The sequence below is a fragment of the Physeter macrocephalus genome, chromosome 8 (genome assembly GCF_002837175.3).
Source record: "Physeter macrocephalus isolate SW-GA chromosome 8, ASM283717v5, whole genome shotgun sequence".
Classification (NCBI taxonomy): domain Eukaryota; kingdom Metazoa; phylum Chordata; class Mammalia; order Artiodactyla; family Physeteridae; genus Physeter; species Physeter macrocephalus.
In genome coordinates, this window is record NC_041221.1 from 27,564,561 (window position 1) to 27,583,171 (window position 18,611).

At 39.8% G+C, this 18,611-nt stretch overlaps 1 protein-coding gene across 1 annotated transcript in view; it reads right to left on the reverse strand.

The window, feature by feature from the left end:
- The window catches only part of DNAH5 (dynein axonemal heavy chain 5), a 258,228-nt gene that overhangs the window by 125,657 nt on the left and 113,960 nt on the right, over positions 1-18,611 (reverse strand). The window contains exons 30-35 of the mRNA XM_028492810.2: positions 17,840-17,993; positions 16,065-16,228; positions 14,581-14,737; positions 10,863-11,075; positions 9,898-10,122; positions 8,163-8,335 (exon numbers count right to left, since the gene is read on the reverse strand). Coding sequence (XP_028348611.1) covers positions 8,163-8,335; positions 9,898-10,122; positions 10,863-11,075; positions 14,581-14,737; positions 16,065-16,228; positions 17,840-17,993 — 1,086 coding nt within the window. The remainder of the gene's footprint in view (positions 1-8,162; positions 8,336-9,897; positions 10,123-10,862; positions 11,076-14,580; positions 14,738-16,064; positions 16,229-17,839; positions 17,994-18,611) is intronic.

Below are 18,611 nucleotides of genomic sequence, written 5' to 3' on the forward strand. Positions count from 1 at the left end.
CCCCTCTAGGTGGTCACAAAGCACCGAGCTGATCTCTCTGTGCTATGCGGCTGCTTCCCACTAGCTATCCACCCTACGTTTGGTAGTGTATATATGTCCATGCCACTCTCTCACTTTGTCCCAGCTTACCCTTCCCCCACCCCGTGTCCTCAAGGCCATGCTCTAGTTCTTGATTACAGGAAATAGCCTTCATTCAGCCTCCAAGACCTTCCCCGAGTTCCAAAGAGCAGGTTCAAACAGTTGCTAATTAGGGAAGAGAGGGGATGTGAGACAAGGGAGGAGCCCTCAAAAGAAACAATAGCGCAGCCTTGGGGCAGGGTCCTGGTTCCCCACCACAGGATATTCATAACAATATCTTTGAGCTGTTTTGCAGATACTGAAACCTCCTGCCAGGTGGGAGAAGTTAACTGCATGCTGCCCACAAGCACGTAGACCCCAGACCAGTTGAAACCAGAAGGTTGATGATGCCGACTCCCACCTACCTCCCCACCAGCCAATCAGAAGACTGTCCACAGGCTGACCACGCCCTCTCTGAACCATTACCATAAAACTCCTCACTACCCCCTCCAGGTCGGGACACACAGTTTTGAGGGCATTAGCCCGTTGTGGCCCCCTTGACCTGGCAAAGCAATAAAGCTATGCTTTTGTACTTCACCCCAAACTCTGTCTCTGAAAATTAATTTGGTGTTGGTGTACAGAGGCCAATATGCTGGCACCCAAACCCTCTAGGACTTGCCTTTCAGAGACAAGCACGGATCTGCCAGAGCATCTTCATGTACTTGTTGACATGATTCTCTCCAGAGCATTCTACATGTATGTGTACCTCACCCCCTTCCTTCTCTGCTTTCCTTTCCAGTCTCTGTTGCTTTCAAAAATCTCATCATTCGTGAACGGGTTTGGACTTTATGTGATTTAGTGGCCTTTTAGCAGCTCTACTATACTTTCCTGCCTCCTCACTAGATGGCCATAAGCTCTCTGCTGTCAGGAACTACTTTTACCCCCAGCTATTTGCCTAACCCTTGTCACCTAGTATTCTGTGAACATTTGTTGAATAAATGGCTTGTGCTGGTCCAGCCATACACTTTTATCTGCTTCCTCCTGTCCCAGTAGCTACTAGAGTTAGAGATGCAGAATGTGACCCTGGCACCAAATGAACAATGACCAACCCCACGACCCAGGGCTCATTAGCATGCAAGTATAGTATTAAGAATTCATAGTGATCTAGATGCATTTCACCACACGTAAACCAGAAGTGCTTTCAGTTCCTATTCTTAAACAGTATTGATTCTAAAATGCTGAAAAACTTGTCAAGACAACAGGGTATATGCATCAGAAAGTTAATTATCTTTGTTGAAAACTTGGATTAGTTATAGATTCTTTGATTATAGGACAGGCTTAAGGAGAAATGAAAGGAAAGGTTGGTAAAGCATGTGTTATCAACGATTAACTCAATATTGAAAAAACAAACAACCCAATCAAAAAATGGACAGAAGACCAAAAGAGACATTTTTCCAAAGAAGTCATACGGACGGCCAACAGGCACATGAAAAGATGTTCAATATTGCTAATTATTAGAGAAATGCAAATCAAAACTGCAATGAGGTATCACCTCACATCAGTTAGAATGGCCACCATTAAAATGTCTACAAATAAAAAATGCTGGAGAGGGTGTGGAGAAAAGGGAACCCTCCTGCACTGTTGGTGGGAATGCACATTGGTGCAGCCACTATGGAAAACAGTATGGAGGTTCCTTAAAAAACTAAAAACAGAGTCACCATATGGTCCAGCAATCCCACTCCTGGACATACGTCCAGAAAAGACGAAAACTCTAATTCAAAAAGATAGGTGCACCGCAATGTTCATAGCTGCAATATTTACAACAGCCAAGACACAGAAACAACCCAAGTGCCCATCAACAGAGAATTGGCTTAAGAAGATGTGGTGTGTGTATATACACACACACATGCACACACAATGGAATATTACTCATTCACAAAAAAAAAAAAAAAAGAAAGAAAAGAAATAGTGCCACATGCAGATGAACCTAGAACCTAGAGAATATTAGTGAAGTAAGTCAGAGAAAGACAAATGCTATATGATATCGCATATGTGGAATCTAAAAATACAAATGAATATATATACAAAACAGAAACAGACTCACAAACATAGAAAAAAAACTTACGGTTACCAAGTGGGAGAGAGAGGGAGGGACAAATTAGGAGTATGGGATTAACAGATACACACTACTATACATAAAATAGATAAGTAACAAGGATTTACTGTATAGCACAGGGAATTATATTCAATATCTTATAATAACCTATAATGGAACACAATCTGAAAAAAAATAACTGAAGCAATTTGTTGTACACTTGAAACTAACACAATATTTTAAATCAACTATACTTCAATTTTAAAAATTCTAGGGCTTCCCTGGTGGCGCAGTGGTTAAGAATCCGCCTGTCAACGCAGGGGACACAGGTTTGAGCCCTGGTCTGGGAAGATCCCACATGCCGCAGAGCAACTATGCCCATGCGCCACAACTACTAAGCCTGTGCTCTAGCCACAACTCCTGAGCCTGTGTGCCACAACTACTGAAGCCCGCGTGCCTAGAGCCCATGCTCCACAAGAGAAGCCACCGCAATGAGAAGCCGGCCCACCACAACGAACAGTAGCCCCCACTCGCCACAACTAGAGAAAGCCCACGTATAGCAACGAAGACCCAATGCAGCCAAAACTAATAAATAAATAAAATTTTAAAAATAAAAAAATTCTAAACAAACAAAAAAAGAATGAAAAACAATAGTCATAGCAACATTATTAATGATGACTAACATTTACTCAGTGGCAGGCCCAGTGCTGGGTCCCTACCTACATTACCTCTAGTCCACACAATGATTCCAAAAGAAGGGACTCAGAAAGGTTAGCTGTCTTGGCCAAGACTACACAGCCCAATGGCCAAGACCCAGGTATAACTCACGGAAGCTGTGAGAATATGTCAGAGAAAGAACACATGTCGTGAGGCCTGTCTACGTTGTTTTTTTTGGCCACACTGCACGGCTTGTGGGATGTTAGGTCCCCAACCAGGGATCAAACCCAGGTCCTCTACAGTGAGAGCGCAGAGTCCTAACCACTGGACCACCAGGGAATTCCCCTGTTTACATTTCTTATCAAGAAGATAAGATGTCTCCATCAGTCTTCAATTGCTGCTGCCCTCGGTCTTAAGTGATAGCAGTACAGCAAGTCCTCTACATACGAACCTTAAAGTTGCAAACTTTCAAAGATGCGAACGTGCGTTCCATCAACATCATGCGTGAGTGGAATTGCAGCTTGCCCTCCGTCTCCCGTTGCTGACGATCCTTCAGCTCTACCATCTCCCACCTCCTCTCCCTCCTCCAGTCAGTAACTCTATTTGTCTGTTCACTCGATGCCAGCTGTTGTACTGTACTACTGTACTTTTCAAGGTACTGTACTGTAAGATTAAACATGTTTTCTTTATTTTCTCTTTTTGTTTGTTTTTTATGTATGTTGTACTGTACTATTTTACTTTTGAAGGTATTGTACTGTAAGATTAAACATGTTTTCTTTATTTTCTCTTTTTGTTTGTTTTTTATGTATTATTTGTGTGAAAAGTATTATAAATCTATTACAGTACAGTACTATATAGCCGATTGGGTTAGTTGGGTACCTAGGCTAACTTTGCTGGACTTAGGAACAAATTGGACTTACGAACGCGCTCTCGGAATGGAACTCATTTGTATGTAGGGGACTTACTGTAGTAAGAAAGATTCCAGACTTCTCGACTTGTACTCAGAAGTAGAAGGAAGGACTGGTCATGAAAAATACCATGAGCTTTTAGAAAAAGGCACTATATGTTTTTAGCATATTTATTGACTATTTTATCATCTGAAACATCTGCAACTCCATCCAAATGACGTCACGTTTCCCAGAGACTATCACTATCAACATTGTTGAATTTTCACAAGGCAGTCAGTGAAAAGCTGACAAGATGTCAACGTCTCTGGCCTTTGTTTTATTCAAGTATTAATCTTAGTGAGGAATTCTTTTGTAAAAAGGCAGCCAATCTTGAAATGCGATCCCAATGACCAGAAAAAAATGGTGACTCTCTCCTCCCATAATCAACTTAGAGAAGAACAAACAAGTGAACATTTAGATTGAAACAGGGAGAAACAAACTTTAGAATCACCTCCACTTACATACTTTGCTTTCAAAGTTCTCAAGTGTTTTGATACAGAAATATATACAAGATAATGAATACAGTGAAAGAATCAAGTGGCAAAAAAGTTTGTATAATCTGATACCTATATGTGAAAGTTAAAAAGAATCTTGACATATAAGCATTTGAAATTTCTTAGAAAGAAAATAAACTACTAATCATTTTGAAAAATAGAAAAATTTTCCTCTCATACTTTCAACTTTATATCTTTAGGTACTATTTAATTTTTTCACCACAAAGATGTGACTTTGAAAATAAACATTTCTTCATTCATTTGGGAAATTTTATTTAGTACCTATTATGGAACAGAACTGTTCTAGGAGCAGTGAATAAATCACAGGAAGTCTATACCTCAAAGATATACCTGATATCCTAAAGGAAGGAAATAGACTATTCAAAAGTAGAAAACAAGAAAAATAAAGCTGGTTAGGAGGGTTCAGGAGTGTGGGGACTGCTGCTTCAAATGTGTCAGGTTCAAAGACCCATGTGCAATGACATTCAATCGGAGACCTGGAGAAGAGGAAGTGAGCTATGCCAGTATCGAAGGGAAAAGGGTTCCCAGTTAAGGCAACAGCAAGTGCAAGGGTCCTGAGGCAGCAGTGTGCTGAGACTGTTCAAGGAACAGCCAAGGAGCAAGTAGCTGGAGCTCAATGAGGAAGGAGAAAGAGTAGCAGGGATCAGATCATGGCAGGTCTTATAGGCAATGTAAGGACATTGGCTTTTACTTTGGGTGAGATGGAAAGACAGTGGAGATCAAGGCAAAGGGATGACAGGATCGGACTTATATTCCAGTGTGTGAATTGAGAGGCAATGGCAGAAGCAGGAAACCAGATAAAAGACTATTGCAGTCATCCAGCCTAGACATCATGGTGGCCAGGACTAACAGGATAACAGCAAAGGGGAGAAAAGTGGTCACATCCTAAGTGAGTTCTGAAAGTGGTGGTGACCAAACCTGATGACAGACTGGATAATAAAGTGAGAGAAAGAAAGGCATCAAGGATGCTCCAAGGATTTTGGCTTGAGCAACTGAAGGATGGAATTGCCATTTGCAAAGCCGGAAAAGAGGGCAGTTTTGTGGGGGGACAATCAACCATCCGTGTGAATTCCCAGTAAGCGTCCAAGAAAACATGTCACATAGGCAAGTGAATGTATGTGTCTGGAGTTCAAGGGAGAAGCCCTGTCAGGGTGCAGAGACTGGGGAGTCCACATCTAGATGATATTTAAAGCCACGTGAGATCACCTGAGGAGTGAGTGATGGAGAAGAGCCTTGGTGCGTTCAGTGATTAGGGGGTCAAGAAGATGAAGAGGAACCAGTAGGAGATGGTATGAAGGGACAACCAGAACAAGGGGAACTAGATGAATGTTGTGTCCTGGAAGCCACATGAAGAAAGTGTATGAAAAAGGAGACAGGGATCACCTGTGCAAATGCTGCTGGCTAGTCAAGGAAGGTCAGAACTAGAAATGACCACTGGATTTAGCAACATGAGGATCTGGGTGACTGCCCTAGCGGGGGAAGAAAGTGTGGTGGGCAGAATAATGGTTCCCCCAAAGATAGCCACATCCCAATCCCCGGAACTTGTAAATACGTTACCTTACACAGCTAAAGGGACTTTGCAGATGCAATTACTGTGAAAGGCCTTGAGATGGGGAGATTATCCTGGATTACGCAGTGGACCCCATCTAATCTCACGAGTCCTTAAAAGGGGAAAAGGGAGGCGGAAGAGTGGGTCAGAGACATGAGACGGGAAAAGGAAAAGAGACTGGAAGCATGAAGGAGCCTCAACCCATGGATGTGGCTGTGGAGATGAAGGAAGGGGCCACAAGCCAAGGAATACGGCAGCCTCCAGACGCTGGGAACGGCCCTCAGCTGACAGTCCACAGGGAAGTGGGGACATAGGTCCTGCAACCACAAGAAAAAGAATTCTGCCAACCAACTAAAAAACAAAAAGCAGATTCTCCCCTAGAGACTCCAGGAGGGACCACAGTCCTGCCGACACCTGACGTTAGTCCGACGAGGTGTGCGTCACATTTCTGACGTATGCAACTGTGAAATAACTTGTGTTGTTTAAGCTTCTAAACGTGTGGTCATCTGTTATGAAAGCAACAGAAAGCTAATACATAGAACCTGAATGGTGTGAATTCAAGGTAAAATAGATAGAAAAAACTGTGATTTTGAGGCGTTTTGATGGCAGTACAGAAATGGGAGGGAAACTAGAGGATTCACGATAGGATTTCCTTTCTGGAAGCCATTGTAGCACATTGTACGTTGATGAGAATGAACGAGTGGAAAGTGAAAATTGATGATGCTCCCAGAGAGAAAATCACTGTTTCAGTGGAAGGTGTTGGCTTTGGATGGCAGCACAAAATCCATCCCTAAAACCCAGAGAGAAAGTGGACAGCATAAGGAAAGGGGGCTTGGTTGGCAGGCATGATGGTGGGGAATGAGTGCAGGTCCTCTCCTGTGGTAGCATCTATCTTCTCAGTAAAACAGGAAACGGGGCCTCCGGTCGAGAGAGGAAGGGAGGGGAATGCTTGAGGTTTGAAAGGAGAGAAGGTGTGAAATAGCTGTTACAAGTGTTTCAAGGAATTCTCCACATGTTGTCATTATTCACCTCTGCACTTCGAAACAAAGAGAACAACTCCAAAACAAACGTCCAAAAGCATCCAGTAGAAACTATCTTTTGTAGAAAATAAACGTATGGTTACCAGGGGAAATGGGGGGGAGGGATAAATTGGGAGATTGGGATTGATATACACACACTACTATTGACATATATAAAATAGATAACTAATAAGAACCTAGTGTGTAGCACAGGGAAGTCTACTCAGTACCCTGTAACGGCCTATATGGAAAAGAATCTAAAAAAAGAGTGGATATATGTATATGTACAACTAATTCACTTTGCTGTACACCTGAAACTAACATCTGTAAATCAACTATACTCCAATAAAAATTTTTTAAAAAAATCATCTTTAATGAGACATAAGAAGGAATATGGATTGTATGAAGACAAAGAAAATGTGAGGAGAAAAGGACAGTAAAATCTTCTGCTAATCCGCAGGTAAAAGTGAGCATTTCATTCAGAATCACGACTGAGCATAAGGAAAAATCTCACAGACAGGGCTATTACGTCAAACTTTTCTACTTTGTCCAATAATATTTTCAACCTAATAGCCCAGGGGTTCATCCTGTGAAAATGATTGATATTGAGCTTTAGCTTCTCCTTAGGCCCAATGTTGGGTTTTAACACTCAGCCATTTTGTCCAACATAAGTATTTAAAGCATCCCTGAACAGCACATATACAATTAGCTGATGCCACAAAGCTCAAATTAAACTAAGTGAATTACAGGCTATTAGCCATGGAGGAAGGACCCCTGGACATAACCTAGAACATCTTACAGATGAGGAAACTGAGTCCAGGGAAACTGCATGGCGTCTCTGGCTAACACAGTTGGTAAATAACAGGCAGAGGGCAGGACAGGTCAATGTCCTCTCCATCACGATTCACCAATGTTCATACTCAATTTCTTTCCTGCTAAAAAACAACCTTTATTGTCTCTGTATTGACAGTAAGTGCCACAGTCCCCTAAAGCAGCCCTCAAAGCCCACGGTGATTTGCACCTATTGATACATAGCGATTAATTTGCTTTTTTCCCATTGGATGTCCACGGAGGTCATTTAAACTTAGACTCTATAAGACTGAAGGCAAAGGAAGCAAAGTCTGTTTTAGTCACAAACCTACTAAATCCCATGTGAAGACATGTGTGTAAAGCTAAACATACCGAATTTCAAAGACTTTAATATAAAAGAGCCTGTAAACCCTAAAGAGACCGTCAGCCGAAACCCCTTGAGCACCTGGAGAGAATTAGAAGGTTGGGGGTGGAGGAGGGAGAGGTTGAGGAGTCACAGAACCCTTCCATCACCTGTCTGTGAGGGGAGTTATAACGAGCCTGTCAGTGCAGCCTACAAACTCATTCTGGTATATGAACGGCACATCTGTGATGTGAATCACCATCTTGTCGGAATCTTCGTTAAAATAAAATCTGCACTGTTTCAGCCACTCAAAGTCTGTAGGGCTCTTGATATGCATGTGACACTGAAATGCAAATGGTATGTGTTAAAACTGAGATGAGAACCGCTTATTAACTATACGCATTAGCATTCAGGTAGATCATAATGTGAAGTTAATGGAAAAGTTAATTAAACTGTCTTTAAGTTAAAGACAGCCCAACTACTTGGGAGATGTCAATTACATCACCATCCAACCCATTCATTTATTGATCAGCAAAAAAAGATACTTTCAAAGATATGAGAAAAGGAGAAGAGAAACTCCTACTTGTGCCCCTCAATTTAAATAACGTGATCTATTTTAAGAGGAAGGTGTTCATTTCTTAAATTTCACCCTTAAATGTCCAATACCACAGTCCTAACCATGAAATACAACCTATGAAAAAACATATTTGGCTTACAAAGATAGAACTAAACAATCTCATTAGGAAAAAAAGTCATTTCTTATGATTATGATAAAGTACATTCTTGTTGTTTTTTTTAATCCGTTAATTACCCTTCCTAGGATTTGCAGCAGGCCAAAATTTCTAACATCTAAATGGTAGGTTATTGACCAGCAATGCTTTTGTCTGAATTTTTTTTTTTCGGCCATGGCTCACGGGCCCAGCTGCCCCGCGGCATGTGGGATCCTCCCGGACCGGGGCACGAACCCGCGTCCCCTGCATCGGCAGGCGTACTCTCAACCAACTGCGCCACCAGGGAAGCCCGCTCTCTGAATATTTTTAACCAAAATTTTAAGCCACTTTAATCATTTTTCTTTGACAAATAAGAAATCTAAAATTACCCTGAGCCCTTTATTTCTAATTAGGCAAACAGTGTGCTTAACTATTAAGAGAGGAGATTAGCACATAACAGCTTGAATGCGTTGCCTTTATTTCCATTACATCAGAACCAATCTTTCATAATCTTTTTTAAATAATGGGGTGAGACATGATCCAGAAAATTATTATGAAAATAAGAGCTTCATGCCTGTTATCTAACGTTGTATTTTATAGTAGAGGACAAATTTCATTTCTTTTCACATTTCCTATTTTCTATAGCTATGAAACTCTCTTTTCCATCCCTGTTCTTTCTTTAAAGGCAAAATCTGCATGTCTGCTGAATGTCACAAACTATATTAGGAAAGACCATTTGCAATCAATGACATAAAATGTAGCATAACTTGTTAAAGATGTGATTTATGAAGAGCCTTAAAGGAACTACTAAGCAGTTCTACCAGCAATATCACTTATTATTTCTTTAGCAAGAAACTGGTCATCTTCAATTTAATAACCAAAAGGAGCACAAGACAAATAAAAGCTTTTCAGGATGCTACATGACATTTCAGCATTAAAAATGATCACATAAAGAATTTTAAAATAAAGTCTAATTGCCTCCATAACACCTTAGCCTAGATCATTGGAAAATAGCTGAAATTTCAGCTAAAGTCTGAAAAGAAAGTCTGACAAACAATCTCTCATCATGAAAATGCTTCTTTGCCTGAATTTTATCTTTTCTTTGAACTCATTCAAACTATTCCCAGTGGGTAAACAAAGATAGTTCCTAGTATTTGCTTTTCTGTATATGCCACAGCATTTGTAAAGCACTTACCAGGTCATCAAAGATATCTCTTTGGTGCACATGAATAGTAATCAAAGTCTCATATTTAACACGCTCCACGGAACTCAGGTCCCTGGTTGTCATGTCTATCAACGTGTTCAGTAGCTCCAGGAAAGACTGATTGGTTTTCTGCATGATTTTTTTATCAAACTTGGCATTTCTAAGAGCCTCTTCTGAATCCCGTGTCCATATCATTTGAATTCCTAATAATCCAACCTTATGGAAATAAAAAAGGCTTTATGAGTGCGGATGGCATATGAATATATTTAAATAGAAATCACAATATAGTAAACAGCTGTGATTATTATGCAAATGTCAGGCCATCCTTGATTACATCAACTTTTAACTTGATGGGTTGTTTCAAAACCTATGGAGACTCTATTCATATTGTTTACCTGACAATTAAGTATATACAGCCTCACGACATGTCTACAGTTTTTTTCTTCTCATTCTAAGTCATATTTCTCCCTAGATAGATTTTAAGCTACTGTTACGGAAAGAATACGTCTTAAACCTACTTTCCCCAAACTAACACAGGGTTTACACATAGTAGACACAAAATCTCTATTGATCACATGACTAAGAAAACATCATTTTCTGTATTTTATTGCTGAAATATATTTCTCATTTTTCTGGTAAAACACAGTACATTTTATGATTTATGTACTGAAGAGATTCAGTAGGAAAAAAAATATTTTAAGTTAAAGAAAACATATCAAATATCTCAGCACAAATATATATATATTTATAAATATATATGTATAGATACAGATACATAACACCAAATAATCTGTAGTTGAAATCTTTAAGCTTATCTATATTTAACAAATCCTAATGAAAATCTTAATATTGGTCTAGAGTTAAATTATAGGCAGTTGTGTAGTTTACAATAGACAATATCTGAGATCTAAAATGACTATTCTATAAAAAATACGTTCCAATTTCAATACACTGACCTGAGCAGGGAAGGAAGAAAGAAATTCAATCAGTTGGAAACCTGTTTCTTGAATATTTGCAGCTGCCTGGCGAATCACAAGATGTAATGAGGCCTGAGATTCCTCCAAGAGAGAATTAAGCCAAACTTCCACATTGCCCTCTGCCATCACGGGTTTATCCAATGCAATCGTCTCACCCTCTCGAGAGGAAACTGACAGAATGCGATCATAGATCTGTGTTAGAAGCCCAAAAAGAAGCTATATTTACACAAAGAATGAATTCCTCCATTGCCCTCTTGTCAATGTTATCCTTCCTGTAGAAAGTTAAGCCACGTTTTATAAAATAAAAGGCAAAGTATGATACAAAATCAATTCCAAAACAATTTTTTAAAAAGCTATCCATGAAATCGAAAAGGGAATACTAAATCAATTTCAAATAGTCTATACCGGAGAGGGGAAAACTTGTTTTCTAAGAGAAATGTTCAATACAAATGTGATAATCAAAAGAATCTCTAAAGTTTCCCAAGATGAAATAGGACTCTCTAAGACCCTGTGATCCACACCACGAGATTATCAAGTTGACATTAGCAATGACCTAGTCAAAATGATCAATGCAAATATCTCACAAGGTAATTCCAATTCTATGCTAAACATTGTGCTCTTTACAGGAGCTGCTGGTTGCACATAATATATTCTAATGCAAACCCAGCTCCTAGTCTGGTCATTTCACTTCAATTTCCATGCAGTATGGCAGAATGAGAATATGTGGAGTATTTGGAATTCTAAAATACGGTTCAAATGGTGCTGTGCTGTTCACTGACCTTCCAATGTTGGAAGACGCATCTCGGAGACTAAATTTCTTGCTTCTGTTTAGTCATTAAAAATCATGCCTGTCCTACTTCCCAACTCACCTTACAGGCCACTCATACCAGTTATACAAAATACAGTTGGCCCTCCATATCCACGGTTTCTGAATCCACAAACTCAACCAACCTCTGATCAATATTTGAAAAAAAAAAAATTCCAGAAAGTTCCAAAAAGCAAAACTTGAATTTGCCACATGCTGGCAACTATTTACATAATCTTTACATTGTATTGTATTATAAGTACTCTAGAAACCATGCATAGGTATATCCAAATATTACAGTATTTTATATGAGACTTAAGCCTCCACAGATTTTGGTATCTGCTGGGGTCCTGGAACCAATCCTCCCCACAGACACCAAGGAACAATTGTGATGCAAACTATAAAATAAATGCAAATGTTTGTTGTTGTTTTGTTCTCTAGTAAGTGGAATATTGTTCCCTTGGCCCCAGATTTAGTCTGTATTAATGAAATCCTCCTTAGTTGTCCACAGAAGTGATCTACCAAGGAGCTAATGAGCCTTAAGTTTCAGGGCCCCTCACTTGCACAGACCCTTCTACGTCCTGAATATAAGTTTGTATTTATAATTTTATAAGATTTAGGACCCACAAAACCAGGATCTGCCCCTGGCTGTAGAAACCTTATGGTAGGAACAGCAACAAGAAAAAAAAAAAAAAAAAAAAAAAAAGGCAATGTTATTTATTTTTAAGAAGTAATTGCTAGGAACAGAGGCTGAATATGAGGAAGTTTCAATTGTCTTCAATGTACAATCAGACAATAAGAAGCTTCACTCTAGGACCATGAAGTCCTGGTGCTAAAGCAGGACTTTGAGGAAAACATCAAGAAGAACTTCCTGGGCAATTCAGTGCCCTCTTTCAACCCATGCATCCAGTAGATCTACAAGAAAGATCAAATTTTTTAACCATTTTTAACCATTCAATCCATACGGTCTTCTCTTTCTCTCCACCCACCCCATTTGTTGTAGCAACTCGGCCTTTTCCATCCTGACTTTGCAATCCCTTTCGAAATTGGTTTCCTTGCCCCCTTCCATTCCGCCTCCTACTCTGAGCCAGAGGCTCTTTCTGAAAACAAATCAGGTCACTGCTCTGCTGAAAACCTCCCATGCCTTTTGTCACGTTCATGATGAAGTACATTCCATAGTGTGATGCACTTGACCTTCTGGAATATGGTCCATGCCTCCTTCTCCCTCTTTTCCCTTTGCTCACCAGCCCATGTTGTGGGTTAAATTGTCTCCTCCAAAAATATATATTGAAGCCCCAACCCCTAGTACCTGTGAGTGGGACCTGATTTGGAAATGGGGTGTTTGAAGGTGCAATCAAGTTAAGATGAGGTCATCTTGGATGCTGGTGGACCCGAATCCAATGACCTTAGAAGAAGAAGGAAATTTAGACACGGACACACAAGGAGAATGTCAAGTGAAGACAAAGGTGGAGATCAAATTGATGTGTTTGCAAGACAAGGAACACCAAGGATTGCTGACCACCACTGGGAACTAAGACACAGACACTAAACAGACTCTCCTGCAGAGCCTCTGGTCGGAACCAACCCTGCCAACACCTCAGTCTGGATGTCTAGCCTACGGAACCGTGAGAGAATAATTTTCTGTTGTTTTAATCCATGGAAGCGCTAGGAAAGTAATACACTCCCTCACATACCCACACTTCTGACATCCTAGACTGCCCACACCTCTGGACCGTTGCACTTGCCTTTCCTCTGGCCAGACAGTGCATCCCTTCCCCACTTGCCTGGTTATGTTCCACTCACCTTCAAAAAATCAGTTCAAACACCACATTCTCCTGCAGGAAGCTTTCTCTTACACCCCTTACACCCAGGTTAGGGCTCCCTGGTGGGCATTTCCATGCTCCTTGTGCATCACACAAACACAGCAAGTCAAAGATATGGATGGTTTAATTGCCAAATTTCTCTTGAATGTTGTACTGCGTAAAAACAACTGCAGTATGGATTGCAATATATTCTTCCTTGGAACCCCAGGACTGGCATCATGCCTGGCACACAGCGAGGGGCTTGAACTTAAATGACTGGCTTTTAATGGTCTCCAATGGACTAGCTCTACTACTGCACGAGCTACACTCTATAGACCCCACCAGAGCACGAGATCCCTGAGGATGGTATATTCCCATTGTTAAGCACAACATCTAGTCCACGGTATTTGCTCAACAGATGCAAATTGCATTCTAGGATGAATAAATAAATGATACTAAGGTTTGTATGAAACACCATAAGGGAACTGAATATGTTATCCAACTGGAAGGGTCACTTTTTTAGGGAATTTGGGGTAAATGAGTAGATTAGACAATATCTTCTGGCAGCTGGGCAAATGTATAGTCTTCCTCATGTTGGATAACTTCTTTTGGGTCCCATACAACTCCATGATTCTGGAAATTGTTGGGAGTGTTTAAAAAAAAAGGAAAGAAAAGGTTTTCAATGGAGTATGATGAAAAACGTGGAGGACCATCATGCCAAAAACATCTGAAGCCTGATTAAAACAATCAATTCACTGTGGCAATTCTGTTCAGTCAAGGCACTATTGGATGAGCAATTTGTTCCTTTGTTTTGTTGAATTTCTAAACAGTTAACTTGACATGTGAAGCTATGAATGCTACATACAAAGCATTCCTAATCACATTTAAACTATTTGTTATTCAAATCTGCATTAAGGAGTCACATAGTTCTGAAGGCAAATTGGGCCCAAAAGTATCTTTTTAGTCATTGGGTGATATTTAATGGACAGGGAAGTAAATCTTTGTAAACACTATTGGAGAGCAATTTAATAAAGACAGTTGAGATTCTAAGATACGTAAACTGCTGGCCAGCAATTAGAATTAGGCAAACCTTTTCGTGGAACTTGACCGTTTTGATGTTGTCAAACACATTCAGCAAATGGGCTTGTATGGTGTGTGTGTCTGATGCCTGCCCCAGAATCTCCAGAAGAGCGGGGTCTGAGACGAAGAAGAACCGAGGAAAGCAAAGCCGTTTTTTCTCCAAGTACCTAAGTGGGGAGGAAAAGATAAACTTCAGAAGCACACAAAACAGGTCTTTCTAGGAATAAATTAATCTGGATGAGAAAAAGGGAAAAGACTTTGAGAGAATCTAATTTTCCCACACTGTTCAATGTTTTTGTTTTGTTCTGTGTTTTTGTTTTTTTTTTTGCCGGTTCGCGGGCCTCTCACCGTTGTGGCCTCTCCCATTGCGGAGCAGAGGCTCCGGACGCGCAGGCTCAGCGGCCATGGGTCACGGGCCCAGCCGCTCCGCGGCATATGGGATCTTCCCGGACCAGGGCACGAACCCGTGTCCCCTGCATCGGCAGGCAGACGCTCAACCACTGCGCCACCAGGGAAGCCCTGTTCTGTGTTTTTGTTTTATTTTTTTTCATTACTAATTTTGCCAAGTGGGAGTCCATATTCTGATTGGGAAACTATTTTTTTCCAGAATTGATAGAATTTCCTCATTTTTCACAAGTATAATGTATACATTTGACTTAACCTGGAAATATTTGTACTTTCTTTGTAGAAGACAGGAAAATTTACACACAGGGAGTCTTTTGGTTTTGTGTTTGTTTTATTTTATTTGCAAGCACAGTGCTATGTCAGCTAAAGGCTGACAATTCCAATTCTTAGGATTGTATCTTAAAAGAATCCAATGAATCTATCACTGAAGCAGAAACAAAATCCAGCTGCATGGAAGGAAGGGTCTTGACACTGTTCTCTGCCTCGAGGAGTTACAAAAACCCAGTGAATGTTTGTTCTACCTGTCATCACCCTACTTTTGCTGCACTTTTGTTTCCATATTTAGCATATTTCTACTTAGTGATTTTATCATGATTAGCCAAAGGGCAAGAAAATTATTACTCTTGGAGTTCCTCCAGTCCCCATATATGTAAGTGTGGGTGTGGGTGTGTCAGTTTATATTGCTAGGTATTAGATTAGGCTCTCATTTTTGTATAATCTTGACTGCTTGTGTATACTACACACTGTTCATATTGTTCTTGGTTGAGTATAATGAAATATTTTGCTTCTTCAGATGTTTATCCAAGAAGGAGATCAGAAAAACAGGTATATTAATTTTAAAAACAAGGACTGTATGAGAATATTTACAAGCTCTTGTCCCAATGATGGAAGAAGCCATAAATCCTATAATTTAAACATCAGAGAAAAGTTAGTAACTGCTTGGAGAGACGATAAGGCTCCAAACTACCAGTTTTATCTATGCCACAACGTTAGACATGAATTGAGTCTAAGCAAAAGAACACCCATTTGGCTAGTCCTGTCTCGTGTCTCTGGTCCCTTTCATCTCTAGGATGCTTAGAGTGAACTTACCCAGTAAGGGATTTCTGGCAGATTTCCAACTGGTCCAGCAAGTGTGGTAACAGCTGCCCCATGGTCTCATCTCCAACACAACACTGAACCACACTGGGCATCTCATGTGCCCGAGTCATGATCTTCACCCAGGATTTATCTATGTTGGAAAAGCGCTTGGCCTCCTATGAGCACAAGGTAACAAAGCACACTTGGACATGTCTGTGATCCCAAGGACAGAGTGTCTCACATACCTCCTGCTGAGGTCAGACTTGTAACCGTTCTGGATACCCTGTGCATACATGAAATATCACACATGTTCTATTTCAATTCTCCTTGGGCCTTTTGCACCATAGCACCCCCTTTCTTAAATAAGAATCTTCAGCTCAACCCTGGGACCTACATTATGTTAACTAAAAGCAGGAAGCAGGTATAAAAATAATAATACAAATTGGGAGATTGGAATTGACATATACACCCTACTATATATAATAGATAACTAATAAGAACCTACTGTATAGCACAGGGAATTCTACTCAATACCCTGTAATGGCCTATATGGGAGAAGAATCTAAAAAAAGAGTGGATATATATATATACGTATAATTGATTCACTTTGCTGTATACCTGAAACTAACATAACATTGTAAATCAACTATAGTCCAATAAATATTAAAAATAATAATAATAATACAACACAAGATAATTTGGGAGAAAAGCACCCTCCCAACTGTTTTCAATTACCTCCAAATTAAGTGAATCTTATGTTTTTCAAGTTTTCTACACTGAGCATTGAATTATTTGTGTATTTAGAAAACAAACATTTAAAAATAAGATACAAAATTAATTATAGTGTGACCCTAATATTCTGAAATTTTTAAAAATAGATTTTTTAGGAAAAATGGAAAATGCACAGATTAATTTGAGAGAGTAGGAATAATTGTGATTTTTTTCCTTAAAACTTTCTATATTTTACCAATGAGCACATACTATCAAATATGAGAGCAAGAAACTCCACCTAGCTCCTTCAATATTGTATGTGAAAGTTTCCATTAAGTCCAATTTGAGACTCTTCACCCATCAAGAAGAAAAACACGCCCAAATATTAAAGAAAAATAAATACCTAAAATTATAATGTATGGATACATTTCACTGGTAGCCAAAAAATAAATCGGCTAACAGGTCTGCCCTCTATAATTAAACTGAAAACTAATCAGAGAGAAAGCGAAGGAAACCTAAGTGAAGAGAACACTCAACATAATCATGCTTCTAAAACTCAAATTTATTGTTAACACGTTATAATTTAGCAAACAATTTAAGGTAACTGGATAAGAATCCTTGAGTTTTTCCTTGCAGATTTCCACCCCATTTTACAGTACAGATATAATTTGGTATATTGTAGAGTGTGAGTTATTTTAAACTGTCAGCAGTAGAGCACAAATTATCCTACCACTGTCAAGATAACCACTCTGTAATTCTGCACTGTTCCAAGTTCCACCTTCAAATTATCTGAAGAAGTATATCAATTATGCAGGCATTCATTCTTTGTTTTTTAACCCTCCATTTCCTACAAAACTTCACCGTTTTGAAGCATTCTTCCTCTCATTTTCACGCCCCTCTTTTCCACAATTACCCTCTCTCTCTTTGAAGAACAGCTCGACAGCAACAACCAAAAGATTGGAGGAGGGGTGGCTCAATAGAGGTTGAAATTTATTGCATTTTTAAGGGCATTCTGAGTTATTAGATAGTTCTCTAAGTTTAAAAACCGAATGTAATCATAAAGAAATTTCTAAGACCTTGGGAAGCTGCTTGGCAATGTCTCCTCCTACAAAGACAGCTTCTAAGTAAATCCACAAGTTTTGCACCGTCATCCAATTCTCAATGATGTCTGTTGAGTTGGAAAGGTATTGCACCCACTTTTGAATCTGGCCTTTGAATGGCATATTGTACCTAAAACGAGAAATACATTCAGAATTTGTTTTTTTAGTGTTTTGTTTTTATTGTTGTTGTTTTCAAACTAAAGAGGTTTTTTTAAAAATCCTGATTTTCACCTATTTCTTTACAACTTTGATTATGTTGCTGGCTTTGAAAATGACGCTACCAAGTGATTCATTCATCACCATATACTGGGCATTGGTAAACTGACTTTTTCCCTTTTGACCCAGGGCATAGAGGAGTGGGAGATGTATCATCTAATGAGCAAATCAAGCATTAGACTTGACTTCACCCAGCTGCTGGAACAGTATCATTCTGGTCATTGTTGCTGTTGCCAAGGGAATAACATTCTCTCCACTGAGTTTCTGTGCCTATTCCGTGGAGTCTCTTGTTTTTCATGTAATGTGGAGCCATTACAGAGCCGTTGGCAGGGACCGAACAACAAATTCAGTTTTCAAATATGATACTATCGGGACCCTCTCTTTAGCCTGCCCTCCTCTGAGCCTCCTTCCAACTTCCCATCCACTCCCGTCCACCCCACTCATGTCTGTGTGTACATGTATGCATGATGCTTTCTGCGTGTACACACATAAAGCCTGAGAGCCACTTTTCTTCCTCTCTCATAGTTAATCT